The 24,091-nt window shown below is 55.2% G+C and overlaps 1 protein-coding gene across 2 annotated transcripts in view; it reads right to left on the bottom strand.

Annotated features, from left to right (window-relative positions):
• CPNE5 (copine 5) overlaps positions 1-24,091 on the bottom strand; it is a 197,881-nt gene that overhangs the window by 100,827 nt on the left and 72,963 nt on the right. For both annotated transcript variants that reach the window (XM_084611211.1, XM_084611212.1), the window contains exons 7-8: positions 10,464-10,523; positions 77-140 (exon numbers count right to left, since the gene is read on the bottom strand). In XM_084611211.1, the coding sequence (XP_084467337.1) occupies positions 77-140; positions 10,464-10,523 (124 nt within the window). The remainder of the gene's footprint in view (positions 1-76; positions 141-10,463; positions 10,524-24,091) is intronic.

The raw sequence follows: 24,091 nt of genomic DNA, 5'->3' as shown, positions 1-24,091 counted from the left end.
CTCCCAACAGCTGCCAGGTGCCCTCCGGCCAGTGCCGGTCTGAGACCCGCTGGGAGGCACGGCAGCCACAACTCACCCGGCAGTTGCCCAGCTCCTCGGCCGATAGGATGATGGTGCCACACTTTTTCCCTGGAATCCCACTGCAGAAGAAAAGAGAGGGCGTCTGAGCCTCTGGGCTGGCCCTGCCCAGAGAGCGCCCCCCAACCCTGGGCTGGCCTTGCCCCAAGATCACCCCCTGGCCCATAGATATGGAAACTAGGAGTGCGGGGGGGGGGGTGGGAAGGGGGAGGCTTCAGCACCCCCAGGTTTTATGCAGGGTCCCGGCTGCCGGCCCTGCAAGCTGCTCCCTGGCTGCTGGCCCCGTGCCTGGGACTCTACTCCCTGGCCCTGCACCCGAGACTCTGCTTCCCGGCCCTGTGCCCACCCCAAGCTGTGGCCCCAGCCTCAGCCTCCTAACCCCATCCGGGTCCCGCCCTCCTAGAGACATGGCCCTGCTCCTGGCCCCAGCTCTGGGGGAGCGTGAAGAGGGTAAGGGGGGGCATGAGGTAAAAAGTAAAAACTGCTTTCAGCACCCCCACTATTAAAAGTGTTCCAACACCTCTGCCCAGCCCCCTGGCCAAGAGCCCCCCTCACCTCTGCCCCTCTTCCAGTGGCCGCTGGCACACTGCTGGCTGCATGCAGGCTGAACTGCAGGAGCAGTGCCTGGCCAGAGACGGGCGCTGCCATAGGTGGGCAGGGAGGGGGACTTGCAGATGCATTTGGGGGCTGTAATCCAGCACGCTGTGTCTCCGCAACACCCTGCCTAGCTAGTTACCAGGCGTGCACTGGTCCCAGCAGGACCGCTGGGAAAGAGACCCCCTTCCCCACCCCAACTGGCCTTGTCTGCACCACAACGCCCCCGAGGTGTCGCTCCCTGGGTGCAGCCCTGGCACAGACAGGGCTCAGGCTGTTCTCGCCCTGTGCGCTGGGTGCCCTGCACTGGCATGGACTCCAGCTGGGCCCTGGGCAGTGTCATCTGCTGGGACAAAGGCCTATCTCACTGCAGGGCCCCTGCCTCCCCTGCAGGCCTGGTGGGTGCCTGGACAGCTCCCTGGGCTCCAGTCTCTGATCCGGCTCCCCGGCTTGCCCGGGGCCCCCCCTGAGTGGCCAGCCCAGTGTGGCAGTGACCTTCACACCAAGCTGGCGGGCTCCTGGGGGCTCCTGTTTCTTAAGCTCAGTGGAGTCTGTTTCCATCCCCATCGGGCTCATTGATTGAAAAGCCAGAAAGAAAGAGCTCAGAGGCCTGGGTTCTAGGCCCAGATCTGCCACTAGCCTTCTGGCTGACCTTGGGTAAGTCACCTCACCGCTCGGTGCCTCAGTTTCCCCACTCCTCAGAAGGGGCGATTGGCCTGACCTCCTAGAGAGCTAGAAAAATGCTCTGGGCAGTGCACTGGGTGGAAGGCTGGCTGCCCCATCCCACTGGCACTGGATTTGACCGTCCTGCTGGACAGGCTGGAGTAGAGCAGGCTGTTGATGCAACGAGCATGGCTCTCGATGGACCCTGCTGGCAACCAGGGGGAGCCGAGATCCCAAAATCAATGGACGAGGGGGAGCCAGTGTCAGACACAGGAGATGGTTCTCAGGTAGACACCAGGCCACCCTGGCCAGGAGTGCTTTGCGCAACTGGCATTAGAAGGGGCCAGGTAAATGGTTTAAATGCAGGGGTTGGCTGTAGGGGCTCTGACGGAATTTCTGAGAGGCTCTAATGAGCATCCTGATGGGGGCTGATCATCCACACCTGGCTTCCCCGTCAACTGACTGTAATCAGCCCGGCTCTGTTGGCTGCAGCAGAGATAGGACATGACACCAGTGAGGACCTGATGCCAGTGGATTGACACCAGCTGGGATCTGGCCCATTGGCTCAATGGAGCTTTGGATGATTTACAGCAGCTGGGCTGGCCCACTGGCTCCTGTGACAGGTATTGCAATCCCAGCCAGTACTTGGGGGACCCCATTGTGTTAAGTTTCTGTTACTGTGGGCCAGGCACTGTATGCCGCTCCATGGGGAGGGGCCACCTCAGCTCCTCCCGGAACCAAAGCCAGTGGGAGGCTATTAGGTAACTCACTCAGGCTGTAAAGGACCAAAGGACATGAAAAGAGGAACTTCTTGACTTGCCGGCACACCAATGGTGGGAGCCTGCGTAACAAACCAAAGCAACTGGCATTGCTCATTTGTGACCATAAATTTGGTCCAGTTGGTGTTACTGAAACCCAAAGGGACGATTCCCATGATTGGGATGTTAAAGTCAAGGGTTATAACTTAGTTAGGAAGGATCGAGTGGGCAAAAGGGGCAGGGGAGAAAAATGGCAGAAAATGATCTTGAATACTAATGGCCAACGTCCTAACAGATAAAGCACGAGGTGGGGAATTAGTTGGGGTCTGCTACAGACCCACAAATCACACTCGGGAACGGGATGAGCAGCTCCTTACACGCCCATCTATCATGTGGAGGTATACGTGTGATTTTGGGGGACTTCCATTTGAGTGACATGCAGGAGGTCTCCTGCTGCCAGCACTAAAACATGTTTGGAATTTTTAAATATTCTAGATGACAATTTCCTAACTCAAAACGTGTTCCAGCCAACACAGGGGGTTCTATATTAGACCTTGTCCTAACAGACACAGAGGAACTGCTCACAGAACTAAAACTCAGCGCTAACTTAGGTACAAGTGATCATGACTTGCTCACGTTTATAATGTGCCAGCAGAACAGAGACCAGACCAGTAACAGATACACTTGGTGTGCTGCTAATGGGGCCAATTTCACAAAACAATTATGAGCCAAACCACCTGGGAAGAAGAATTCAATCAGAAAAATGTGAACGCTAATTGGGAATCATTTCAGCACATTTTCCTGGACGCCCCAAAAGTCATTAAGTGAGGAAGAAGGCTGCACTTCATTAAACACCATCCTGGTTTGGAGGGGAAGTAAAGGCAGCTAAAGCAAAATGCATATACGGAACACATAGGAGAAAGGGGAAGCTGATAGGAACCAGCAGAAGTCAGAAGCAAGGGAAGCCGTGATGGGGTGTGCACTCACACCAGCACTGACAGGGTTAACCAGGGCCTGAGAGGCAGGTTAGGTTACCTCACCTCACCTGACAGCAGGAGGACCAGGGTTAACTGAGAGGGAAGCCCAGCTGGGGAAGGGCTGTTTAATGACCAGGACGTGGGCAGTCAGGCCTAATGGTTAGAAGCCAGTGCCAAGCCCAAGCTCAGAGCTGGAGACAGCATCGGGGTCAGGCACAGGATCAGGGCCCTGGAGTGTGGCAGGAGCTGGGAGCAGGCAGGGTCTGTGATGGGGAGACCAGGAGGAGGCAGGGCTCAGGAGGCAGGTAAGCAGGAGGGGTCTCTAATAGCGGCCAACCAAGGATTCCTCCAGTAGCTCAAACAACTTCATAGCTTCAAACTTCTTCCTGGTTTAAATAGAGCTCCTCAGCCAATCAGAGATGCTGGATTTTCCCCCAATCAGAAGCTTTGGGGGGGGGGGGGCCCTTTGCCACGTAGCACTTTGCCCGTTCCCTTCTGCAGTGGGTCAGATGAGGTGCTGGGTGGCAGTTGTGGCTGATCACAACCTAGCGCCCCAAGAGCCGGGTTCAAGGCCTGTAATCTGTCGCCTCTCCCCTCGGGAGCCTGCCAGCCGGTCATGGGCTGGGGTTGCGGGGAAGGTGTTTACCAGGTCAGGAGGGCGGATGTGCCACCAACTCCCAGAAGTGCTCTTCAGGGCTGTAGCCTTCCCAGTCCCCAACACACCAGAGTTTATCCCATCTGATTTTGGCATGAAGGATCTCACGGACAACGTACTTCTTGTGGTCTTGAGCACGTACTGGTGGGGGACGGGGTTGGGAGCGGTGAGGCAATGGGTCCAGAAGGGGAGGCTCCAGAAGTGATATGTGGAAAACTGGGTGTAATCAGCGAGAACAGGGCAAGTTGAGTTCAAAGGTGACAGGATTAATTTGCTGGCAAATTCAGTAGGGGCCAGGGAACTGATAGTCTAATTTATGAGATGGCCTGTTTGTGGGTAGGTATTTCATTGACAGCTAGAGCTTCTGGCTCCTGACAAGGCAGGCCCCTCCTGTCATCGGTGGTCCGCATATTGTTTGTAGCAATCCTTGGCACCCTCCAGGTGCACTTTTAGGTCATCTTGGATTTGGCGTATCTTTTGTCTCCAGTCCAGGGCTGCTGGGTTGTGGCAAGCTGTGAGTAGCTTTGGGCAGAACTGGGGATGGACTCCTGTAGTGGCGTGAGCAGCTGCCTCTCATGAGTGCCCGATGTGACGCAGCAGGGACTGAGTGGGGCGGATTGACCTAGGAATGTTGCTGGGGAGTTTCTTGGGACTGTCTGCATCGGTGATGAGATAGCAGGGGGTGACTTCACTGGCTGGGACGATACCTGAACATGTAACCTGAGCCAGGAGGGGGGTTGGGTCCAGGTGACACCTTCTGCCCGGAAAACTGGACAAAGGCTGGAGGAGGAGCTGTGGGGAGGCTGGGTGAGTCGGCTGGAGGGGGGTTAGTTTTTGGAGTAGGTTGGGGAAGAGGAGGGAGCCCCCAGAGTTGGGGACTAATCTCCCTGCCCCCCAGAAGGGCCTCACTAAGGGGTCCTGTTTAGGCCTGCAAGCTCTGGTCTGGACTGTGTTCCTGTCGTCTCTAATAAACTTTCTGTTCTACTGGCTGGCTGAGAGTCACGGTGAATTACAGGAAGTGGGGGTGCAGGGCCCTGACTCCCCCAATCTCCGTGACACCCCCTTTGTGGTCAGCTGGTTCTTTCAGCACATTTCAGCGACTCAGCCCCCTGGCTAAGTCACACACTGTCCCACTTCCGGGGTATATAGTCTCTAGCTCTCGCTCACGGCCCTGGTCCGGGGCTGTAGCACCAAGGCTTCTTCCCTGAGGCCCTGCCTTCTTTAACAGCCCAACTGGGGCCCACCTCCATACCTTTGGATGGTGTCCTTTTGTCAGCGCTCCCTCGGCTCAGTCTTCAACCAGACCAGCAGGGCCCATCACGGTACCCTCGCCCAGCCTGGCTAGGTTCTGGGCTCAGTCCCCTGGGTGCAGCCTGTTCGCACTGACCTGTCCATGGTCCTGCTGCTCCTCCCAACAGCCAGCAGGCACCTGGTCTTCGGCAGCCTTCCCTGGGCTCAGTCCTGCCTGCAGGGAGCTGTTTGTGGTCCTGCTGCTCTTCCAGCCAGCCAGGCACCCAGTGCTCCCTCTTCGAGCTCCAGGCAGCAACTGACTGCTCTGCCGCTGCTGCTTCCTTTTACAGGGCCCTTCTGGGCCCTGATTGGCCACTCCAGCAGCCCCTCTGATTGGTTGTTTCTCTGGACTGGAGGACTTCTCCTCTGGAGAACATCTGGAGGACTTCTCTGCTCTTTTCCGGGGCGGGGTGAGGCAGGGCCACGAGGCCTTGAGCATGGCCGGGCAGGGTCTCCGGACCTAGTCCACCCTGTCACAAATCCATAATTCGAAACACAGTCACATGTTCTGCATTACTGTACACAAACTGCAGGCGGCAGCAAGGCCCACTTGTTCTGATGGAAGTTGATATAATATTGAGGATACTACTCCAGGATCTGGTTGGCTCTCTTCGCTTGATCATTAGTCTGAGGGTGATAGGTGGAGGAGAGGCGGGACCGTATACCCAAAATCCAGAGTGCTTCTCCCCAAAAGTGGGAGATAAATTGTGCACTGCAGTCAGAGATGATGTGCTCTGGGAGGCCATGGAGGCTGATGACTTGTTCCATCCAGAGCTGGGAGGAGGGTAGGCCAGTGCAGGGGATGAAGTATGCCGTCTTCATGAGGTGGCCCATGACTCTCAGGATGGTCATGAACCCATTGGATGTATGTAGTTCTGTCTAGGGGGCAGGTGGAATCTCGAGGGGTTGCAGGAGTCCCAGGGGTTGCATAGTCATTGTGCGGCGCCTTGGAGTGGGTGCATACATTGCAAGAGACCACATAGGCCTGCACTGTGGCTCATATGCAAGGCCACCAGAAGACATGAAAGATGAGCTGCTGAGCGCAGAAGTGACCAAAATATCCTGCCAGGGGAAGTCATGGCACAGTGCTGCAGTCCTCGGAGGCCTGGGAGGAACATATATACACCCCTTTACGTAGGTTACCCTGTCTCCGACATCATGGGGTTCCCTACTTATGGCTTCCTGCTCAACTGGCAGGATCCAATAGATCCAGGATGATCTTCTGACGGGGAGCAGATCTTGGTGGGGAGCTGCATCCAGAAAGTTATGAAGCGTGAGGATGTACGAGGTTTCCAGTTCAAGTCATTTTGGTGAGTGTAATATTCGCCCTTCCAGGACAAAGCTATTGTTGGTTCCTAGGCAATAGGAGATTATGAAATTAAAGTGTGTAAACAATAAGGTCCACCGAAGTCAATGTTGGTTAACAGCCATGGCCCTACGCAGACATTCAAAGGTCTGATGGGCAGTGCACACCTGGAGGGGATACCAAGCACTTTGTAGATTGTGGCACCACTCTTCAAAAAATGGTCTTGCCAGGAGTTCTCTGTCCAAAATGCCATTGTTTCGCTCTGCAGGTGTGAGTTCCCTGCAGTAGAAGGTGTTCGGAGGTAGTAGTTGTTGAGCACCACTCCAATTGCCACGTTAGAAGCATCTGCCTTGAGGATGAAGGCTGGCATGGTGTCAGGGTGGTCCAATACGGGAGCAGTGGTAAATGTGAGGTTTAATTGTTCAAAGGCCTGCCGGGCCTCAGGAGACCAGAGGAACCTGATGTTTTTGCAGAGCAGGGCAGGGAGAGGGATGATCTGCTCCGAGAACCTCAGGATGAACCGCTGGTAGAAATTCATGAACCCCAAGAAGCGTTGGCATTCATGAATATTCTGCGGTGCCGCCATTCTGGACTGCCTTCACTTTGCACGGGTCCATTTTGATACTGGCAGGAGATAGGATGAATCCTAGAAATTCTATGGAGGCTCTAGCTAGTTAAGTCTAGCTAGACATATTAGAGGATTGGGCCAAAAGAAATCTGATGAGGTTCAACAAGGACAAGTGCAGAGACCTGCACTTAGGATGGAAGAATCCCATGCACCGCTACAGACTAGGGACCGAATGGCTAGGCAGCAGTTCTGCGGAAAAGGACCTAGGGGTGACAGTGGACGAGAAGCTGGATATGAGTCAGCAGTGTGCCCTTGTTGCCAAGAAGGCCATTGGCATTTTGGGATGTATATGTAGGGGCATTGCCAGCAGATTGAGGGACGTGATCGTTCCCCTCTATTCGACACTGGTGAGGCCTCATCTGGAGTACTGTGTCCAGTTTTGGGCCCCACGCTACAAGAAGGATGTGGAAAAACTGGAAAGAGTCCAGCGGAGGACAACAAAAGTGATTAGGGGACTGGAACACATGACTTATGAGGAGAGGCTGAGGGAGCTGGGATTGTTTAGTCTGTGGAAGAGAAGAATGAAGGGGGATTTGATAGCTGCTTTCAACTACTTTAAAGAGGGTTCCAAAGAGGATGGATCTAGACTGTTCTCAGTGGTAGCTGATGACAGAACAAGCAGTAATGGTCTCAAGTTGCAGTGGGAGAGGTTTAGGTTGGATATTAGGAAAAACTTTTTCACTAGGAGGGTGGTGAAACACTGGAATGCGTTACCTAGGGAGGTGGTGGAATCTCCTTCCTTAGATATTTTTAAGGTCAGGCTTGACAAAGCCCTAGCTGGGATGATTTAGTTGGGGATCGGTCCTGCTTTGAGCAGGGGGTTAGATTAGATGACCTCCTGAGGTCCCTTCCAACCCTGATATTCTATGATTCTAAGTCTCGTTGTGTGCCTTGGCTTCTCTACATACTTGTGTTATTTGTTTATATTCATCCTTTGTCATTTGACCTAGTTTCCACTTATTGGAGGACTCTTTTTTTGAGTTTCAGATCATTGAAGATCTCTTGGTTAAGCTGGGGTGGTCTCTAGCCATACTTCCTATCTTTTCTACACAGTGGGATAGTTTGCTTTTGTGCCCTTAATAATGTCTCCTTGAAAAACCGCCAACTTTCTTGAACTGTTTTTCCCCTTAGACTTGCTTCCCATGGGGTCTTACCTACCAACTCCCTCTGAGTTTACTAAAGTCTGCCTTCTTGAAATCCATTGTCTTTATTGTGCTGTTTTCCCTCCAACCATTCCTTAGAATCATGAACTCTACCATTTCATGATCACTTTCACCCAAGTTGCCTTCCACTTTCAAATTCTCAACCAGTTCCTCCCTATTTGTCTCTCCCCTAGTAGCTTTCTCCACCTTCTGAAATAAAAATGTCTCCATTGCATTCCAAGAACTTGCTGGACAATCTGTGTCCTGCCGTGTTATTTTCTGGGTAACGGAAGTCCCCCCATCACCACCACATCCTGTGCTTTGGATCATAGGTGCCAACTCCATGGGTGCTCCGGCGCTCAGCATCCACCAGCCACAGCTGTTCAGCGGCTGGTAGGAGGTGCTTGGGGGAGGGCGGAGAGCAGCGAGAGGTGGGTGGGCATGGGTTCGGGGGAGGGGGCAGAACAGAGGTGGGAAGAGGTGCAGTGAGAGCGGAGCCTTGGGGGAAGGGGCGGCGCGGGGGTGGAGCACCCATGGGGAAAAATAAAAGTGAGCACCTCTGCTTTGGATGATTTTATTAGTTGTTTATAAAAAGCCTCGTCCACCTCTTTTCCTGGTTAAGTGTCTGTAGCAGATCCCTACCGTGGCATCATCCTTTTGTCCTTACCCAGATAAACGACTGGAGGTATGGCCTGTTTTAAAGATTTGGGCTATTCGGCTGGGTTTATCCAGCCCCTTCAGCGCTGGCCTAGCTCTGCTCCCACTGAACGCAATGGCCACTCTGAGCATTGATTCCAGTGTTGTTATGTCATGGACCGGGTCATGACTGTGCGTGGTGCTGTACAAACAGAACACGACGAGGGTCCCTGCCCCAAAGAGCCAACAATCTAATGGGAGCAGAGCTAGGCCAGCGCCAAGCGCTTCTAAAACCCCCACTCTCAGGGCCTGTCTACACTAGAAACGTAAGTCAACCTATGTTAGGTCAACTTACAGCCAGTGCAGTGATTACTGCGGTGGCTGATGTCCACACTACTCTCCCTGTGTCGGTGGTGCGCGCGCTCACCAGGAGTGCTTCCACCGACTGAAGAGGAGCCCCGCTGCCCCCTGGGACCCCAGCTGTGAGCTCTGCTCCTAGAGTCCAGGAGAGCCTCTGGGAAGCCGCTGGGCTCCTGGTGGGAAGTGGGAGCTGGGAGCCTCGGGGCATCCGCTGGGCCATGCCCGCCCAGCTCTCCACTCCTCGGTCCAAACCAGGCTGTGCCCTGGGATCCCAGCTCTCTGCGAGGAGCCCAGCAGCTGCCCCAAGGCTCCCAGATCCCCGCTGGCTGCACTGGCTGGGGCAGGGAGCAGGGAGCCGAGAGCCCAGGCATCCTGACTCTCCCTCTCAGCCCAGCATCACAGTGCAGGTTAAAATAGACAGAAGGACTCATCTGTAACCTCCGAGGGTCCCGGGAATTTGGGATTTGCTGGCCCTGTAACCACCAGCAGAATCCACCTCTGTAGGGTTCAAGCCAAAGGACCAGGCAGACCCTGGGAACCAGCAAGGTGTGGTCAGGATTAGTGAGCGTGGCTCACATCTCTGGGTCAGGCTGACCCGCAGGTGTGGGATCAAGGAGGACATTCCCTCCAGGCCCCCTGTGGGGAGGTTGTCCCTGAGCAGCTGGGCTTGCCCCATTAAACCCTATTTCAGCCGCTCCGGGGGGTGGGGGACACAGCACAGACTTATCCTGTCTTCCTGTGGCAACTTTCGGGGAGTAAAGGCCCTGGGGTGTCAGGGTGATGGGGCTATCCAAATGTTAGGGGAGATGACCAGAAACTCTGAAGGGCTTTAGGAGCACAAGTCCCACGGACTTTCACATCCCTTCTGAAAATGACCCTGCCACAGTTAGGCTGTCAGAGGGTGCTGGCAGGACTAGCCCTGTCCAGAAAAGAGCAGAACTCAGGGCCAGGTGTTGCAGGGCTCAGCCCCCACAGTGGACGTAACGTCAGGCCTTGCATGATGCCGTGATGTGGTGCTGTTAATAACAGGCCCCGCCTAGGTTGGCAGGGAGGTTTGAACTCGCAACTGCCGGTGGGGCTGCTGGTGCAGGAGGTGGGCCTGCTTCAGTGAAATGACCGGGCCTGGCACCTAGGAGCAGCAACGGACCTAGTGGGAGGGGACAGTCTCATGCTGTCCTAGTGCTGGAGTTCTTGGCATTGCAGCACCGCATGGCTCCCTGCTTAGGTCTGGCAACAGGCGCCAGGCTGACAGCGCTGGCGACCGATGGTCTCTAGCCATGGGTCCAGGGCATTGCCAGGGCAAAGCCCCCCTACACGCTGCCTCCTTGCGGGGCTGCCTGTGCAGGAGGAGATGCCGGTGAAGCTGTGTGACTCACCCGTTGGAGACGGACGGCGTGGGCTTCCCTGTTCTGGAATGTAACGTGAACGCTCCCATCCTGCCAGGAGACAGAGAGAGGGAGAATTAGCATGGACCATTCCCTCGGCTCCCTGAGAACTCTCACTCGGCCTGGAGCCGATAACCACCGGGAGAGCCAGGCCAACGCTCCGGAACCTATCCCCTGGGGTCTACCCAACCATCTCCCGGGGACAAGGGAGGACCCAGAATGACACAGACACACCCAAGCACGTGTCTCACCATCCCCCAATATTTCACCAAAGGCGGGCATGGGCGGTCTCTGCCGAAAGCGAAGCACTGGCTGATTGCTGGGCTGTGGCCAGATGTTCATACTATGTCACATGGAGGATCCTGGGTTCCAAACCCGCGGAAGTGAAATGTGTCAGTTGCGGCAGGGATCTCAGAGCTGGCTCAACGCTGAGAACCACAGGCATGCGGGGAAGCAGCCCAGCCCTGTGCCTACAGTCTGGAGACCGTGCAGGGCAAAGCACCCCATGCAGAAACGCTGACGAGGGGCCCATCAGGACTGAGCTGCAGCTAATGAAACACCCTGATTATGAACAGAGACAAGCGCCTCGGGCTACGTGAGAAGGAAAATGGCTCCCAATGTTGTTCATTACAGAGGAGAGACTCTGCCAGTGGAAGTGTCTCATGAGAGGTGGATCCCAGCTCTCGCCACTGAACCAGCGCCGTGCGGACTGACCACGGGGTGCGGAAGGAACCTGTCAATACGTGTGGGCTCTGGACTGTACATCACGTTTTCCTCGTACCTGGAACCTCGTGTGTCCAAACCCTTTTATGTGCTTTTATGGACAGTGGCTGGTTTCAATAGCCAGGGTTTCAATGGCCAGGCGCCAGCGAGGAGAGCATGGGCAGCTGCGGCGGGATGATAACGTGGTGCAGGCCACAGCCTGGCTGACAGTAGGAAAGGGCCCAGTAGCTGCTCCCCCCCGAGGATCCATGCCCACGTGCCCAACTGTGCCGCAGCAGGGACCTGGAAGGCTCATTCAACTCCCTGGCATAGAATGGGAACCCCAGACAGGCGCATAGACAGGCTGCCAGGTGGTCCCAGGGACCCACTGGCAGACACGGGCACTGGAGTCCCTTCTTAGGCTAGCATGGGAATCGCCCGCGGGCTGGCATGAAGAGCCCTGCGGCCTGGCACTGGGGCTGCCTTAGGCCTGCGCTGTGGGGGCAGCCCCCTACTGTAGAGCTTCACACCTACGGCGGCATCTCCAGTCCCAAGCCAGTCCCAAGCCCGGCACCCTCCTTCAGCTGCCCTGTCTGCCCATCTCGCTCCCACCCCGAAAGGGACCCCACCCCGATTCAGTTCCACCAACTGCAGAGGCCACTAAGGAGCCTCTGAAAGCGGCAGATTCCAGAGCCCTGCCTGCCACTGGCTGACCCAGCACCCCCTTGGAGATGCTACTGCAAAGGATTCTGGGGCACATGGGGGGAACTAAAGGCCCCCATGTGGGGAGGACTGTAGGGTGGGATCCAGAGAGGGGTGGGGAGTGCACTTCAGGGCCAGGGCAGAGCTGTCGAGAAGCCTGGCACCGAGCCGTGCCCCAAGTTCTGCAGACAGCCGGCTCGGCCGGGCAGCAGGGCATGGAGAATGGTGCATTGCAGAGCTGGCCCCCCTCCGCCGTCCCTCTGTCTCTGTGGAGCTCTGCTCTCTATCCATGGACACTCACTGACCGAGCCCAACGGGAATGCTTCGGACGGGGGAGATAAGATCACGAAAGGAGGTGGCAGAACCTGTGCGTTTGCCAGGGGTTAAACTCCTGGGACCTTGGCAAGCTCACCAGCCTGTCTCCAGCACCCCTCCAAGTGCTTTAACAGGCGCCAGGGCTCCTACGCCGGGCAGGGAGCGTGGGGCTGGAGGCATGGCTGGGGGGTTGGGTATTGGACATGGGGAAAGCTCCCCTCCAAATCCTCACCCTAAAGCTCACAGAGACTTTGCAGCAAAGTCACCTGGGGTCTGGCCAGTGTTTGCCCTCCAGCCATTAGAACAATCAATATATTGCATTAGAATTAAGTCTACTTTAAAAATGTATCCAATTTCTTTTTAATATGTTCAAAAGCATCCTTCCCCATGTAGTCCATGCGGCCTTCCTCCCACTTCTTCCGTTCATCTTCTGCATTTGGCTCTTCTGGTTTGAGCGGAGTGGACAGCTCAGAAATATGATGGGTAGGCTCATCCAGTTCCAAGGTTTGCTGAGGGGCAGGATGAAAGGCAAGCTGTTCTAATGGCTGGTCCATTAGTGTCCCTTGTCTCTCACTGCCCACAAGGCTCCTGGCAGTGCCAAAGCCGCAGAACAGAGGGCTGGGGTCTGCTGCTCATGCCAGCCTGAGCAGATGCACCAGGAATCACGGGACACTGTGCGCCAGAGCAGGATGCCCATCATCCGGAGGAGGAGCCAGCCTGCTCCATTTCCCCAAGGGTGCTGTGCAGCTTCACTCTGAGCCCTCGCAGGGGCTGGCTCTTGGGCACAGCAGAGCAGATTCCGAAGTGGTATGGATGGGTGCACCCCTCTGACTCGAATAGAGCTTTGCCCCCTTGCACCAGATGAGATGTTAGCCCAGCTAGAGCAACAAGGGTGATGTCGTGGTGTGGGCGTCTGCTATAGACCACCGGACCAGGAGGATGAGGTAGACGAGGCTTTCTTCAGACATCTATCAGAAGTTTCCAGATCACAGGCCCTAGTTCTCATGGGGTAATTCAATCATCCTGACGTCTGCTGAGAGAGCAATACAGAAGTACACAGACAATCCAGGAAGCTTTTGGAGAGTGTTGGGGACAATTTCCTGGTGCAAGTGCTGGAGGAACGAACTAGGGGCTGTTCTACTCTTGACCAGCTGCTCACAAACCGGGAAGAATGGGTAGGGGAAGTAGAAGTGGGTGGCAGCCTGGGCAGCAGTGACCATGAGATGGTCGAGTTCAGGATCCTGACAAAAGGCAGAAAGGAGAGCAGCAGAACATATGGACCCTGGACTTTAGAAAAGCAGACTTTGACTCTCTCAGGGAACTGATGGGCAGGATCTCCTGGGAGGCTAATATGAGGGGAAAAGGAGTCCAGGAGAGCTGGCTGTATTTTAAAGAATCCTTATTGAGGGCGCAGGAACAAACCATCCTGATGTGCAGAAAGAATAGCAAATACGGCAGGCGACCAGCTGAGCTTAACAGTGAAATCTTTGGTGAGCTTAAACTTGAAAAGGAAGCTTACAAGAGGTGGAAACTTGGACAGATGACTAGGGAGGAGTATAAAAATATTGCTCGAGCATGCAGGGGTGTAATCAGGAAGGCCAAAGCACAATTGGACTTGCAGCTAGCAAGGGATGTGAAGGGTAACAAGAAGGGTTTCTACAGGTATATTAGCAACAAGAAGAAGGTCAGGGAAAGTGTGGGCCCCTTACTGAATGGGGGAGGCAACCTAGTGACAGAGGATGTGGAAAAAGCTGAAGTACTCCATGCTTTTTTTGCCTCGATCTTCACAGCCAAGGTCAACTCCCAGACTGCTGCACTGGGCAGCACAGGCTGGGGAAGAGGTGAGCAGCCCTCAGTGGTGAAAGAACAGGTGAAGGACTATTTAGAAAAGCTGGACATTCTCAAGTCCATGGGGCCGGATGCAATGCATCCAAGGCTGCTGAGGGAGTTGGCGGATGTGATTGCAGAGCTATTGGCCGTTATCTTTGAAAATTCATGGCGATCAGGGGAGGTCCCAGAAGAATGGAGAAAGGCTAATGTGGTGCCCATCTTTAAAAAAGGGAAGGAGGCGAATCCAGGGAATTACAGACCGGGCAGCCTCACCTCAGTCCCCGGAAAAGTCAGGACCCAGCAAACAGAGCTGGAAACAGGGGAGTTTGGGGGGAAGACGAAGAGCCAGGCAAAGGAACAGACAGTCTAGTGAAGGGAGTGTGTAGTTTTCTGGCAGTGTTGTGCTGCTTGCTGGGGGCACCAAGGGAAGCAGTGGGGGCAAAAGACATATCTGACTTCTGGCTTCAAGACTAAGCTCGATAAGTTTATGGAGGAGAAGATATGATTGGATAGCCTCATTTTGGCAATTAATTGATCTTCGACTACTAGCGGTAGATATGCCCAATGGCCTGTGATGGGACACTAGGAAAGGGTGGGATCTGAGTTACTACAGAGAATTCTTTCCTGGGTGTCTGGCTGGTGAGTCTTGCCCACATGCTCAGGGTTTAGCTGATCACCATATTTGGGGTTGGGAAGGAATCTTCCCCCAGGGCAGATTGGCAGAGGCCCTGCAGCGTGGGGCACGGGTCACTTGCTGGAGGATTCTCTGCACCTTGAAGTCTTTAAACCACGATTTGAGGACTTCAATAGCTCAGACATAGGTGAGGGGTTTGTTACAGGAGTGGGTGGGTGTGATTCCGTGGCCTGCGTTGTGCAGGAGGTCAGACTAGACGATCACAATGGTCCCTTCTGACTTTAAAGTCTATGATTCTAGGAATCCATTTTGAAGCACTTATAGGAGGAGATGGTGATCAGGAACAGACAACATGGATTCAACAAGGGCAAATCATGCCTGACCAACCTGATTGCCTTCTATGATGAGATAACTGGCTCTGTGGATATGGGAAACGCAGTGGATGTGATATATCTTGACTTTAGCAAAACTTTTGATACAGTCTCCCACAGTATTCTTGCTAGCAAGTAAAAGAAGTACGGATTGGATGAATGGACTATAAGGTGGATAGAAAGCTGGCTAGATTGTCAGGCTTAATGGGTAGTGATCAACGGCTCGATATCTAGTTGGCAGCTGGTATCAAGCAGGGTGCCACAGGGGTCAGTCCTGGGACCGGTTTTGTTCAGCATCTTCAATGATGATCTGGAGGATGGGATGGATTGCACCCTCAGCAAGTTCTCAGATGACACTAAGCTGAGGGGAGAGGTAGATACACTGGAGGGTAGGGATAGGGTCCAGAGTGACCTAGACAAATTGGAAAATTGGGCCAAAAGAAATCTGATGAGGTTCAACAAGGACAAGTGCAGAGTCCTGCACTTAGGACGGAAGAATCCCATGCACTGCTACAGGCTGGGGACTGGCTGGCTAAGCAGCTGTTCTGCAGAAAAGGACCTGGGGATTACAGTGGATGAGAAGTGGGATATGAGTCAACAGTGTGCCCTTCTTGCCAAGAAGGCTAATTGCATATTGAGTTGTATTGGTAGGAGTGTTGCCAGCAGATCGAGGGAAGTGATTATTCCCCTCTATTTGGCACTGGTGAGGCCACACCTGGAGTATTGCGTCCAGTTTTGGGGCCCCTACTATAGAAAAGATGTGGACAAATTGGAGAGAGTCCAGTGGAGGGCAACAAAAATGATTAGGGGGCTGGGACACATGAATTACAAGCAGGGGCTGAGGGAACTGGGCTTATTTAGTCTGCAGAAGAGAAGAGTGAGGGGGGATTTGATAGCAGCCTTCAACTGTCTGAAGGGGTGTTCCAAAGAGGATGGAGCTTGGCTGTTCTCAGTGGTGGCAGATGACAGGACAAGGAGTAATGGTCTCAAGTTGCAGTGGGGGAGGTTTAGGTTGGATATTAGGAAAAACTTTTTCACTAGGAGGGTGGTGAAGCACTGGAATGGGTTACCTAGGGAGATGGTGGAAACTCCATCCTTAGAGGTTTTTAAGACCCGGCTTGACAAAGCCCTTGCTGGGATGATTTAGTTGATGTTGGTCCTGTTTGAGCAGGGGATTGGACTAGATCAGGGGCTGGCAACCTTTCAGAAGTGGTGTGCCAAGTCTTCATTTATTCACTCTAATTTAAGGTTTTGCGTGCCAGAAATACATTTTAACGTTTTTAGAAGGGCTCTTCCTATAAGTCTATAATATATAACTATACTATTGTTGTATGTAAAGTAAATAAGGTTTTTAAAATGTTTAAGAAGCTTCATTTAAAATTAAATTAAAATGCAGAGCCCCCCAGACCGGTGGCCAGGACCCGGGCAATATGAGTGCCTCTGAAAATCATCTTGCATGCTGCCTTTGGCACATATGCCATAGGTTGCCTACCCCTGGACTCGATGATCTCCTGAGGTCTCTTCCAACCCTAATCTTCCATGATTCTATTATTCTAAAGTGCAAAGCAGAGCCCTCCTCCTCGCTTGCCCCTCCTTCAGAAAATCACAGGGCCAGATCTGCAGCTAGGGTAGCCTTCGGAAGTAAATGGAGCTTTGCTGATTTACACCAAGAGTTCAAAGCCTACACAAACATTAATGAACGAATCCCATGGGAACCAGGCCAGGAGCAGCATCCCCATTTCACAGACTGGAGAAACTGAGGCATGGAACAGGGCAGTGACTGTCACACGGGGAGGCAGTGACTGTCACACGGGGAGTCAGTGACAGAACAGGGACTTGAGCCCAGTTGCCCTCGGCATCAGCCATGAGTTGAGACTCTGCCTTCCCCCTTCCTTCCCCAGTTGGGTCACCCAGGCTGAACCAACTCCACCCTGTTGGTACTGCCCTTCGCAGCTCTCCCCACCCCCACTCCAGCGCAGCCCAGCCCAGCCCCATCCCACCTGCCCCAACGAGGTTTGTGCCCCCTGTTGTGATCACTGGGCCTCTCCAGTGACCCTAGCCGTGAGCCCCACTGTGGGACGGGAACAGAAGTTCAAGTGGTGTCACAACAACCGATCACAACAAACGGCGGTGGGCAGACGTGTGACACAGACTGAGACAGTCCAGCCAGAAAGGCCCCTGCTACAACCCAAGGGCCGTGTTAGGAATGTGCCTGGTACGAGAGAAGGGTGGGACTGGAAATCAATGGACCAAAATTGGTGTGTCAGAAACAAGGCCTGATTGGTGAACGAAATACCGAGGGGCTGAGCTATTCACCCTTTTCGGGGCTCTCAAAAGGAATCTGTGGGAGAAACTGGCTCCTGCCATGCTGGTGGGCTGCAAGACGAGAGATGGGGAAGGAACGAGCTTCACCATCACCGCACCATCCCCACCGTCTCTAGGCACCTCTTCAGCTGACTCCTGAGAGATGTCCTGAGCAGACCGGAGCAGGGGACCCAGATGACACCAGCACCTCCACCGGCTCTGGCTAAATTCCAACCCCAACCTGAGATGTGAGACTTCGCCCTCTCCCGCCCCTGTGGCCTTTTCCTTCCCCCCTTATTTCTTCTCTTGTCTGTCTCACTGCTTTTGCCTCTGGCTTAATTGGCCAAGTCTGTATATTGTCCAACACAGCTGTAAGCCTGGGGCCAGAACGAGGCAGCTAAAAGCAGTGCCCTAAACAGCCCAATGCTGGTACGAGTCGCCAGGTCTCAAACTGTGTGCTGGGCCTGGCGTTTTCCAGCACTGTCATTGCAAGTGAGAGTCAACCCAGGAGACAGGAGCTGCGTTTCCACTCCTGGCTGTTCTGTTCTCCCCTCGTGTGTGTGTTTGGCTGGGTTTGTCTGCTAGGAACCAGGATCAGACTTTAACAACCACAGCAAGGACTGCTCCAGCCCAGCCTGGCTAACTTCTGCTCTTTGCCCCAAGGACAGTTCATACCAACTCTGATACCATCAAAGGCTATGTCTACACTGCACTTTTGTTGGTAAAACTTTTGTCAGTCAGGAGTGTGAAAAAAACACACCCCGACCAACAAACGTTTTACCAACGAAAAGTGTCGGTGTGGAGATGCTCTCCCGCTGACAAACCTGCTGCCCCCTGTCGGGGGTGGTTGTATCTGGTCGGCAGGAGAGCTCGCTCCTGCCGACAAAGAGCAGCTACCCTGCGTGCCTTACAGCGACAAGACCTTGGAGGCCCAGCTGTGCCGCTGTAAGGTGTGCAGTGCAGACACAGCCTTTGCTGCCAGACACGGGGGTTTCCCTTCTAAAGACTCCCACTGAAGGGAGAGGCCCTGGCCGAGGGTGTTACAAGGCAAGGCTGACTTTCCACGGCAAAGGCTTTAACTGCTTTCCCTTCTGTCTCTTTTCTAACGGGCTGAAGGGGTTTTGAGGGGCGTCTTTGTCACAGGACTGAGCTGGCTGAGTCGCGGTACACCACCCTGACCTGCGTGTAACATTTATTCCCATTTATTCCATCCCTGCCCCCAGCCTCTCCCTGGCTCTGCTGCCTGTCTCTCATCGCTCCTCTCTTCCTTGGCAGCAGGCCATTGCTCCAGAGACAGTGAGTAATTCCCTTCCCGCGCTCACATTGTTACCTAGCAGGGATTTATAGCCGCTGCTCGGACCTCTTCCTCCCCCTCCCCCTTTCCTGGGCTGTACAAATTCAGCTCCCGGAGCCCTCGCTACACGTGGCTCACCCGCTGCTCAGGGCAGGGACAGGAACATCCAGCATCTTATTCTGAAGCCCGACCGACCTCCCCACCTGCCCGGGGACCTGGACGCAAGTGAAATGAGCGAACCCCGCAGCCCCGCCTCCCACCACACACAAACACCTTTGTGCCCCGACGCCCCGAGCTTACTGGTTTAACACTGAGCCCTGGCAATGGACTTGTGAGGGGCACGGCCAGGAGCTCTCCACCCAGCCTGCCGCATCGCAAGGCAGCACATGGCACATGCCCGCCAGCAGCACCAGGCATTTGGGGTCCTCTCATGGGGCACAGGCGAGGCTCAGAGTCAACGCTGCTCACGGCTATCAGACACGTGCCCCTTTTAGCGGAACGGGACTCACCCAGGCAGCGCTAGCGAGTGGTCAGAGCAGGCAAAGGGGCACGGGAGCCAGTTCCAGATCAGAGAGGGGAGTGTGGTCTGCTGGAGGAGAGCAGAAGCAGCTGTTGAAATAATGAGCCGTCAGCTTTCCTGCACGTGCCCCTCTGCTCTGACATCGAATCCTCTGCCCTGGGCAGGCTGGGCCCTTCTGGGAAACCCAGGGTGGCACTGGAGGCTTTGGCTGCTTCCAAGGTCCTGGCAGGATCGTCCCAGCTCCCAACACCCTTGTTCAACGCGTCACTTCTAGGCTGCTCGGAGAAGCCCTCAACCTCCCCTGATTACAAAAAGCCGATCTCATTAAGGAGCCCAATGTACCTGCACCCCAGACAACCCTGCTGCCTCAGGGGCCCGATCCTGCCTCCAGGAGCTCAGGACGCTCAGCTCCCCTGCACGTTGGGCCATTGGTGCTGTCGGCTGCTGATGCCTGAAATGCAGAGTCAGGATCCAGGGGCTCAGGAGAGTTTTTGTTTCTATCAGGGAAATTAACCCCCAAAGAGACTCCGGTGACAAACAGCTGCCGAGAGAGGGAATCCGACCAATCCAAGGAGACGTGTGGAACATTTACTGTGGAGTTAGATGAGGCGCTGGCGTTAAGTAGAGGAGCCTGAAAGGTGAATAAATCCAAGGAGCTGGGAAAGCCTCTGCAATCAGCCAGCTGGGGCTGGGGTGGGTATTAACAAGCCATCTGCTGCTCTTCTAGGGACCAGAAATGAACAGAAGGAGAATCCCAGAAGCCGGTTGGATTTGCGACCCAGGGTGAATTTAATGCTGGTGCTGGGTGCCAGGCTGACAGCCCCGGCGTGGGCACAGATTGGCACAGCTTCCTCCCATCCTGCCCCTGCTGCCTCTATGTCCCCCCTTCCCTGGAAGAGACGAGCGGGGAGACGGTCTCCCAGCTTAGCCGGGAAGTAGGCTAATTAGTGTTTGGTGTCATTTTTCTGCTGGGGCCGCTTGCCATGAGTCACTGGTCTGAGACCCTGCAAACTCATTCCATGCAGGGGCCCCCAAACAGCCACGGGATGGCGACGACTTGCCAGACTGGGTGTAAATGCCTGCCAATCAGCTGAGCCAGCCATTCCCGCCCTAGGCCCGTGGCCCCATGAGCTGCCATGTGGTGCCGTCCTGCACTGGGTGCCCTGCGTGCGCCACCCCTGCAGCAGCCACACTGGGGGCTCCACATCCAAGTGCTGTGAGCCAGAGGCAGGGACTCTTCCACGTGGAGGTGGCGGGTGTCAGAGGCATCAGCCTGCCTGGCTCCTAGGGGAGGACACAGGTTAGGTGCCGAGGTGTTAGGCCCCGGATAGGGAGGACAGAGAGAGGGAGTGATGCCAGGTGGTGCAGGGATGCAGTTCCAGACAGCAGCAGATGCAGAGGAGAAGGCTCACACAGTGAGGACATTGTCCTGGGGGATGCAGAGGAAGCTATGCCAGGCAAAGGGAGCAGAGAGAGCCAAGGTGCATGGGAGTGGATGGGAAGGGGCTGTCATGTCCTGGAGACTTCCCCTCTGGACTCCTCATCGGAGCAGCCTGCTCCCCGGAGAGCCCTCACCAGGCTTGACACCGCGCTTGGGACTTTGGCTGGGTGGGTGGCATGCGGCATGGAACCGATTCCTAACAAGGTCTTGGTCTGAGTCTCAGAGCTTTGCCGCGTGGTGCTACCCCGTGCTCGGGGACAGAACAGGTGCTCAAAACAAGGAGGACAATTATGTTCTGCAGGCTCTCAGGAACCTGCCGTCCCCAGGCAGCCACCCCCTGAAACTGTCAGCACAAAAGCACAGCCGAGGAGACAAAGCATCTGTGCCCGCTGCTCTGCAGTCAGAGCCTCTGAACTCTCCGGGCACCTGGAGCACCTTCCCCAAGTGAGCTGAGCGTCAAAGACCAGCCGACACCTCCTGGAGACGCAGCAGAGCTCGTGATCCAGCTTGTCCAGGCACATCCAGGGCCTCATCTGCTCCCTTTGATTAGCCAAGTCTAGATGGAAACAGGTTCGCATGTCCTAGCAGCTCATCTGCCCTTGCAACAGGAGAGCAGCGCTGGCCGTTCGCAGAGGGGCTGGTTCCGGGAGGGCTGGCCCCACACACAGTGAGGGCAAGAGCGCTGAGCAAGTCCCCTTCTGGGACGTCAGACCTAGCCTGGAAACATCAGGAGTGTCTCTGCAGCTACCATGGGACCAGCCAGGCTGCTGCAGTGCGTCAGGGTGTGTCCCCATGTCCCGGGTGAAAGGCGGCAGGCTGGGCAAGGCTGGCTACATGGGGAAGAGTGGGAGAGAGAGAGAGAGACTTTGAGCTGGTGTCCCAGCAAGTGACTGGGGAAGGTTCCCCTTCTCTCCAGCCCCAGCCAGGCCCCAGGGAACAGGTCATGTTACTGTAAGGGGACTGTTGCCCCCTTACTAACAAGCAGCCCAGAGAGAGCAGACCCTGTCCTGGGAGCAGAGCTGTAGCACCCAGACCCAGAGGGGCCACAGAAGCAGCCCAGAGAGCAGGCCTGTGCTGGAAGGAGAACTGCAGCAACCAGATCCAGAGGGGCCAGAAAAGCAGCCCAGGGAGAGCAGACCCTGTCCTGGGAGCAGAGCTGTAGCAACCAGAGCCAGAGGGAAAGCAGTGGACGTGTTGTTCCTTGACTTTAGCAAAGCTTTTGACACGGTCTCCCACAGTATTCTTGCCAGCAAGTTAAAGAAGTATGGGCTGGATGAATGGACGATAAGGTGGTTAGAAAGTTGGCTAGATTGTCGGGCTCAGCGGGTAGTGATCAATGGCTCCATGTCTAGTTGGCAGCCGGTATCAAGTGGAATGCCCTGAGGGTCGGTCCTGGGGCCGGTTTTGTTCAATATTTTCATAAATGATCTGGAGGATGGTGTGGATTGCACCCTCAGCAAGTTTGCAGATGACACTAAACTGGGAGGAGAGGTGGATACGCTGGAGGGTAGGGATAGGATACAGAGGGCCCTAGGCAAATTAGAGGATTGGGCCAAAAGAAATCTGATGAGGTTCAACAAGGACAAGGACAGAGTCCTGCACTTAGGACGGAAGAACCCAATGCACCGCTACAGACTAGGGACCGAATGGCTCGGCAGCAGTTCGGCAGAAAAGGACCTAGGGGTGACAGTGGACGAGAAGCTGGATATGAGTCAGCAGTGTGCCCTTGTTGCCAAGAAGGCCAATGGCATTTTGGGATGTATAAGTAGGGGCATAGTGAGCAGATCGAGGGACGTGATCGTTCCCCTCTATTCGACATTGGTGAGGCCTCATCTGGAGTACTGTGTCCAGTTTTGGGCCCCACACTACAAGAAGGATGTGGATAAATTGGAAAGAGTCCAGCGAAGGGCAACAAAAATGATTAGGGGTCTGGAACACATGAGTTATGAGGAGAGGCTGAGGGAGCTGGGATTGTTTAGCCTGCAGAAGAGAAGAATGAGGGGGGATTTGATAGCTGCTTTCAACTACCTGAAAGGGGGTTCCAAAGAGGATGGCTCTAGACTGTTCTCAGTGGTAGCAGATGACAGAACGAGGAGTAATGGTCTCAAGTTGCAGTGGGGGAGGTTTAGGTTGGATATTAGGAAAAACTTTTTCACTAGGAGGGTGGTGAAACACTGGAATGCGTTACCTAGGGAGGTGGTGGAATCTCCTTCCTTAGAGGTTTTTAAGGTCAGGCTTGACAAAGCCCTGGCTGGGATGATGCAGTTGGAGATGGGTCCTGCTTCGAGCAGGGGGTGGGACTAGATGACCTCTGGGGCCCCTTCCAACCCTGATATTCTGTGATTCTATGAGGGGCCAGAGAAGCAGCCCAGGGAGCTGGAGGCAGAGCAGCAGCCGTGCAGAGACCGAGTGGTGCAGCTGGGGCTGGAGCCGTCCGGAGCCGGGTGCGGTGAGCAGCTGGGGAGAGCGAGGGGGACCCTGGGCAGCGGGCCCAGCACAGGGAGACGCCTCAGCCAGAGGCTCTGCAGGCCGGACTCGGAGGGGGATTGGTAACCCCGACAGGGCGGGGGCAACGCTGGGAAGAAGGGCCCTCCCACCTAGAGCCTGAGAGCGAGTGGCCACCACCAAAGCAAGTGTCCGACCCGCAGCACCCCCGCAGCACGGCCAGGGCCAGAGCAGGGGGCCTGGGACCTACAAGAAACAGACTGTGAACTGCCCGGATGTTCCAGAGACGCTGTTTGTGGTGTTCCCTGCCACAGAGCGGGGTGATGTGTTTCCTTTAACCTTTCCCATGGGCTTTGTCTCTGTCACAGAGTCCCCGGGGGATGCCCTGGAACTGCTCCCCATGAAGCCAGGCAGGACTCTGGGGCAGTCGCCTTTCTGGGAGCAGCCTGTCTGCAGGACACACAGCTCACCCAGCTTCCACCTTCCTGGGTCTGACCTCGGAGCATTCAGCATCCTCTGCCCCTCCGTGCGCTTCCCACAGCGCGTCCGCGCAGGCGCGGTTCTGGGGAAGCCAGAGGGTCCTGCACCCCAACTCCACAGTCAGACGTGACTCTCAGCCAGCCAGTAAAACAGAAGGTTTATTAGACGACAGGAACATGGTCTAACACAGAGCTTGTGGGTGCAGAGAACCGGACCCCTCAGCTGAGTCCATTTTGGGGGGCAGTGAGCCAGACAACCACGTCTGCACTTCACTCCATGTCCCCAGCCAGCCCCAAACTGAAACTCCCTCCAGCCCCCACTCCTCTGGGCTTTGTCCCTTTCCGGGCAAGGAGGTCACCTGATCCCTTTGTTCTCCAACCCTTTAGCTCTCACCTTGCAGGGGGGAAGGGCCCAGGCCATCAGTTGCCAGGAAACAGGGTGTCGGCCATTCTCTGTGTCCAGACCCCTGCACACACCTGCCCTCTAGGGCTCTGCAATGATCATACACCCTTATCCCACCACCTAGAGACTTAAGAACTGCATAGGGGAAACTGAGGCACCCCCACACTATTCAGAGGAAA

The sequence above is a fragment of the Lepidochelys olivacea genome (genome assembly GCF_965140295.1).
Source record: "Lepidochelys olivacea isolate rLepOli2 genome assembly, chromosome: 21".
Lineage (NCBI taxonomy): Eukaryota > Metazoa > Chordata > Testudines > Cheloniidae > Lepidochelys > Lepidochelys olivacea.
Note: the sequence above shows the minus strand (reverse complement) of the source record. Positions and strands in the feature narration are given on the sequence as shown.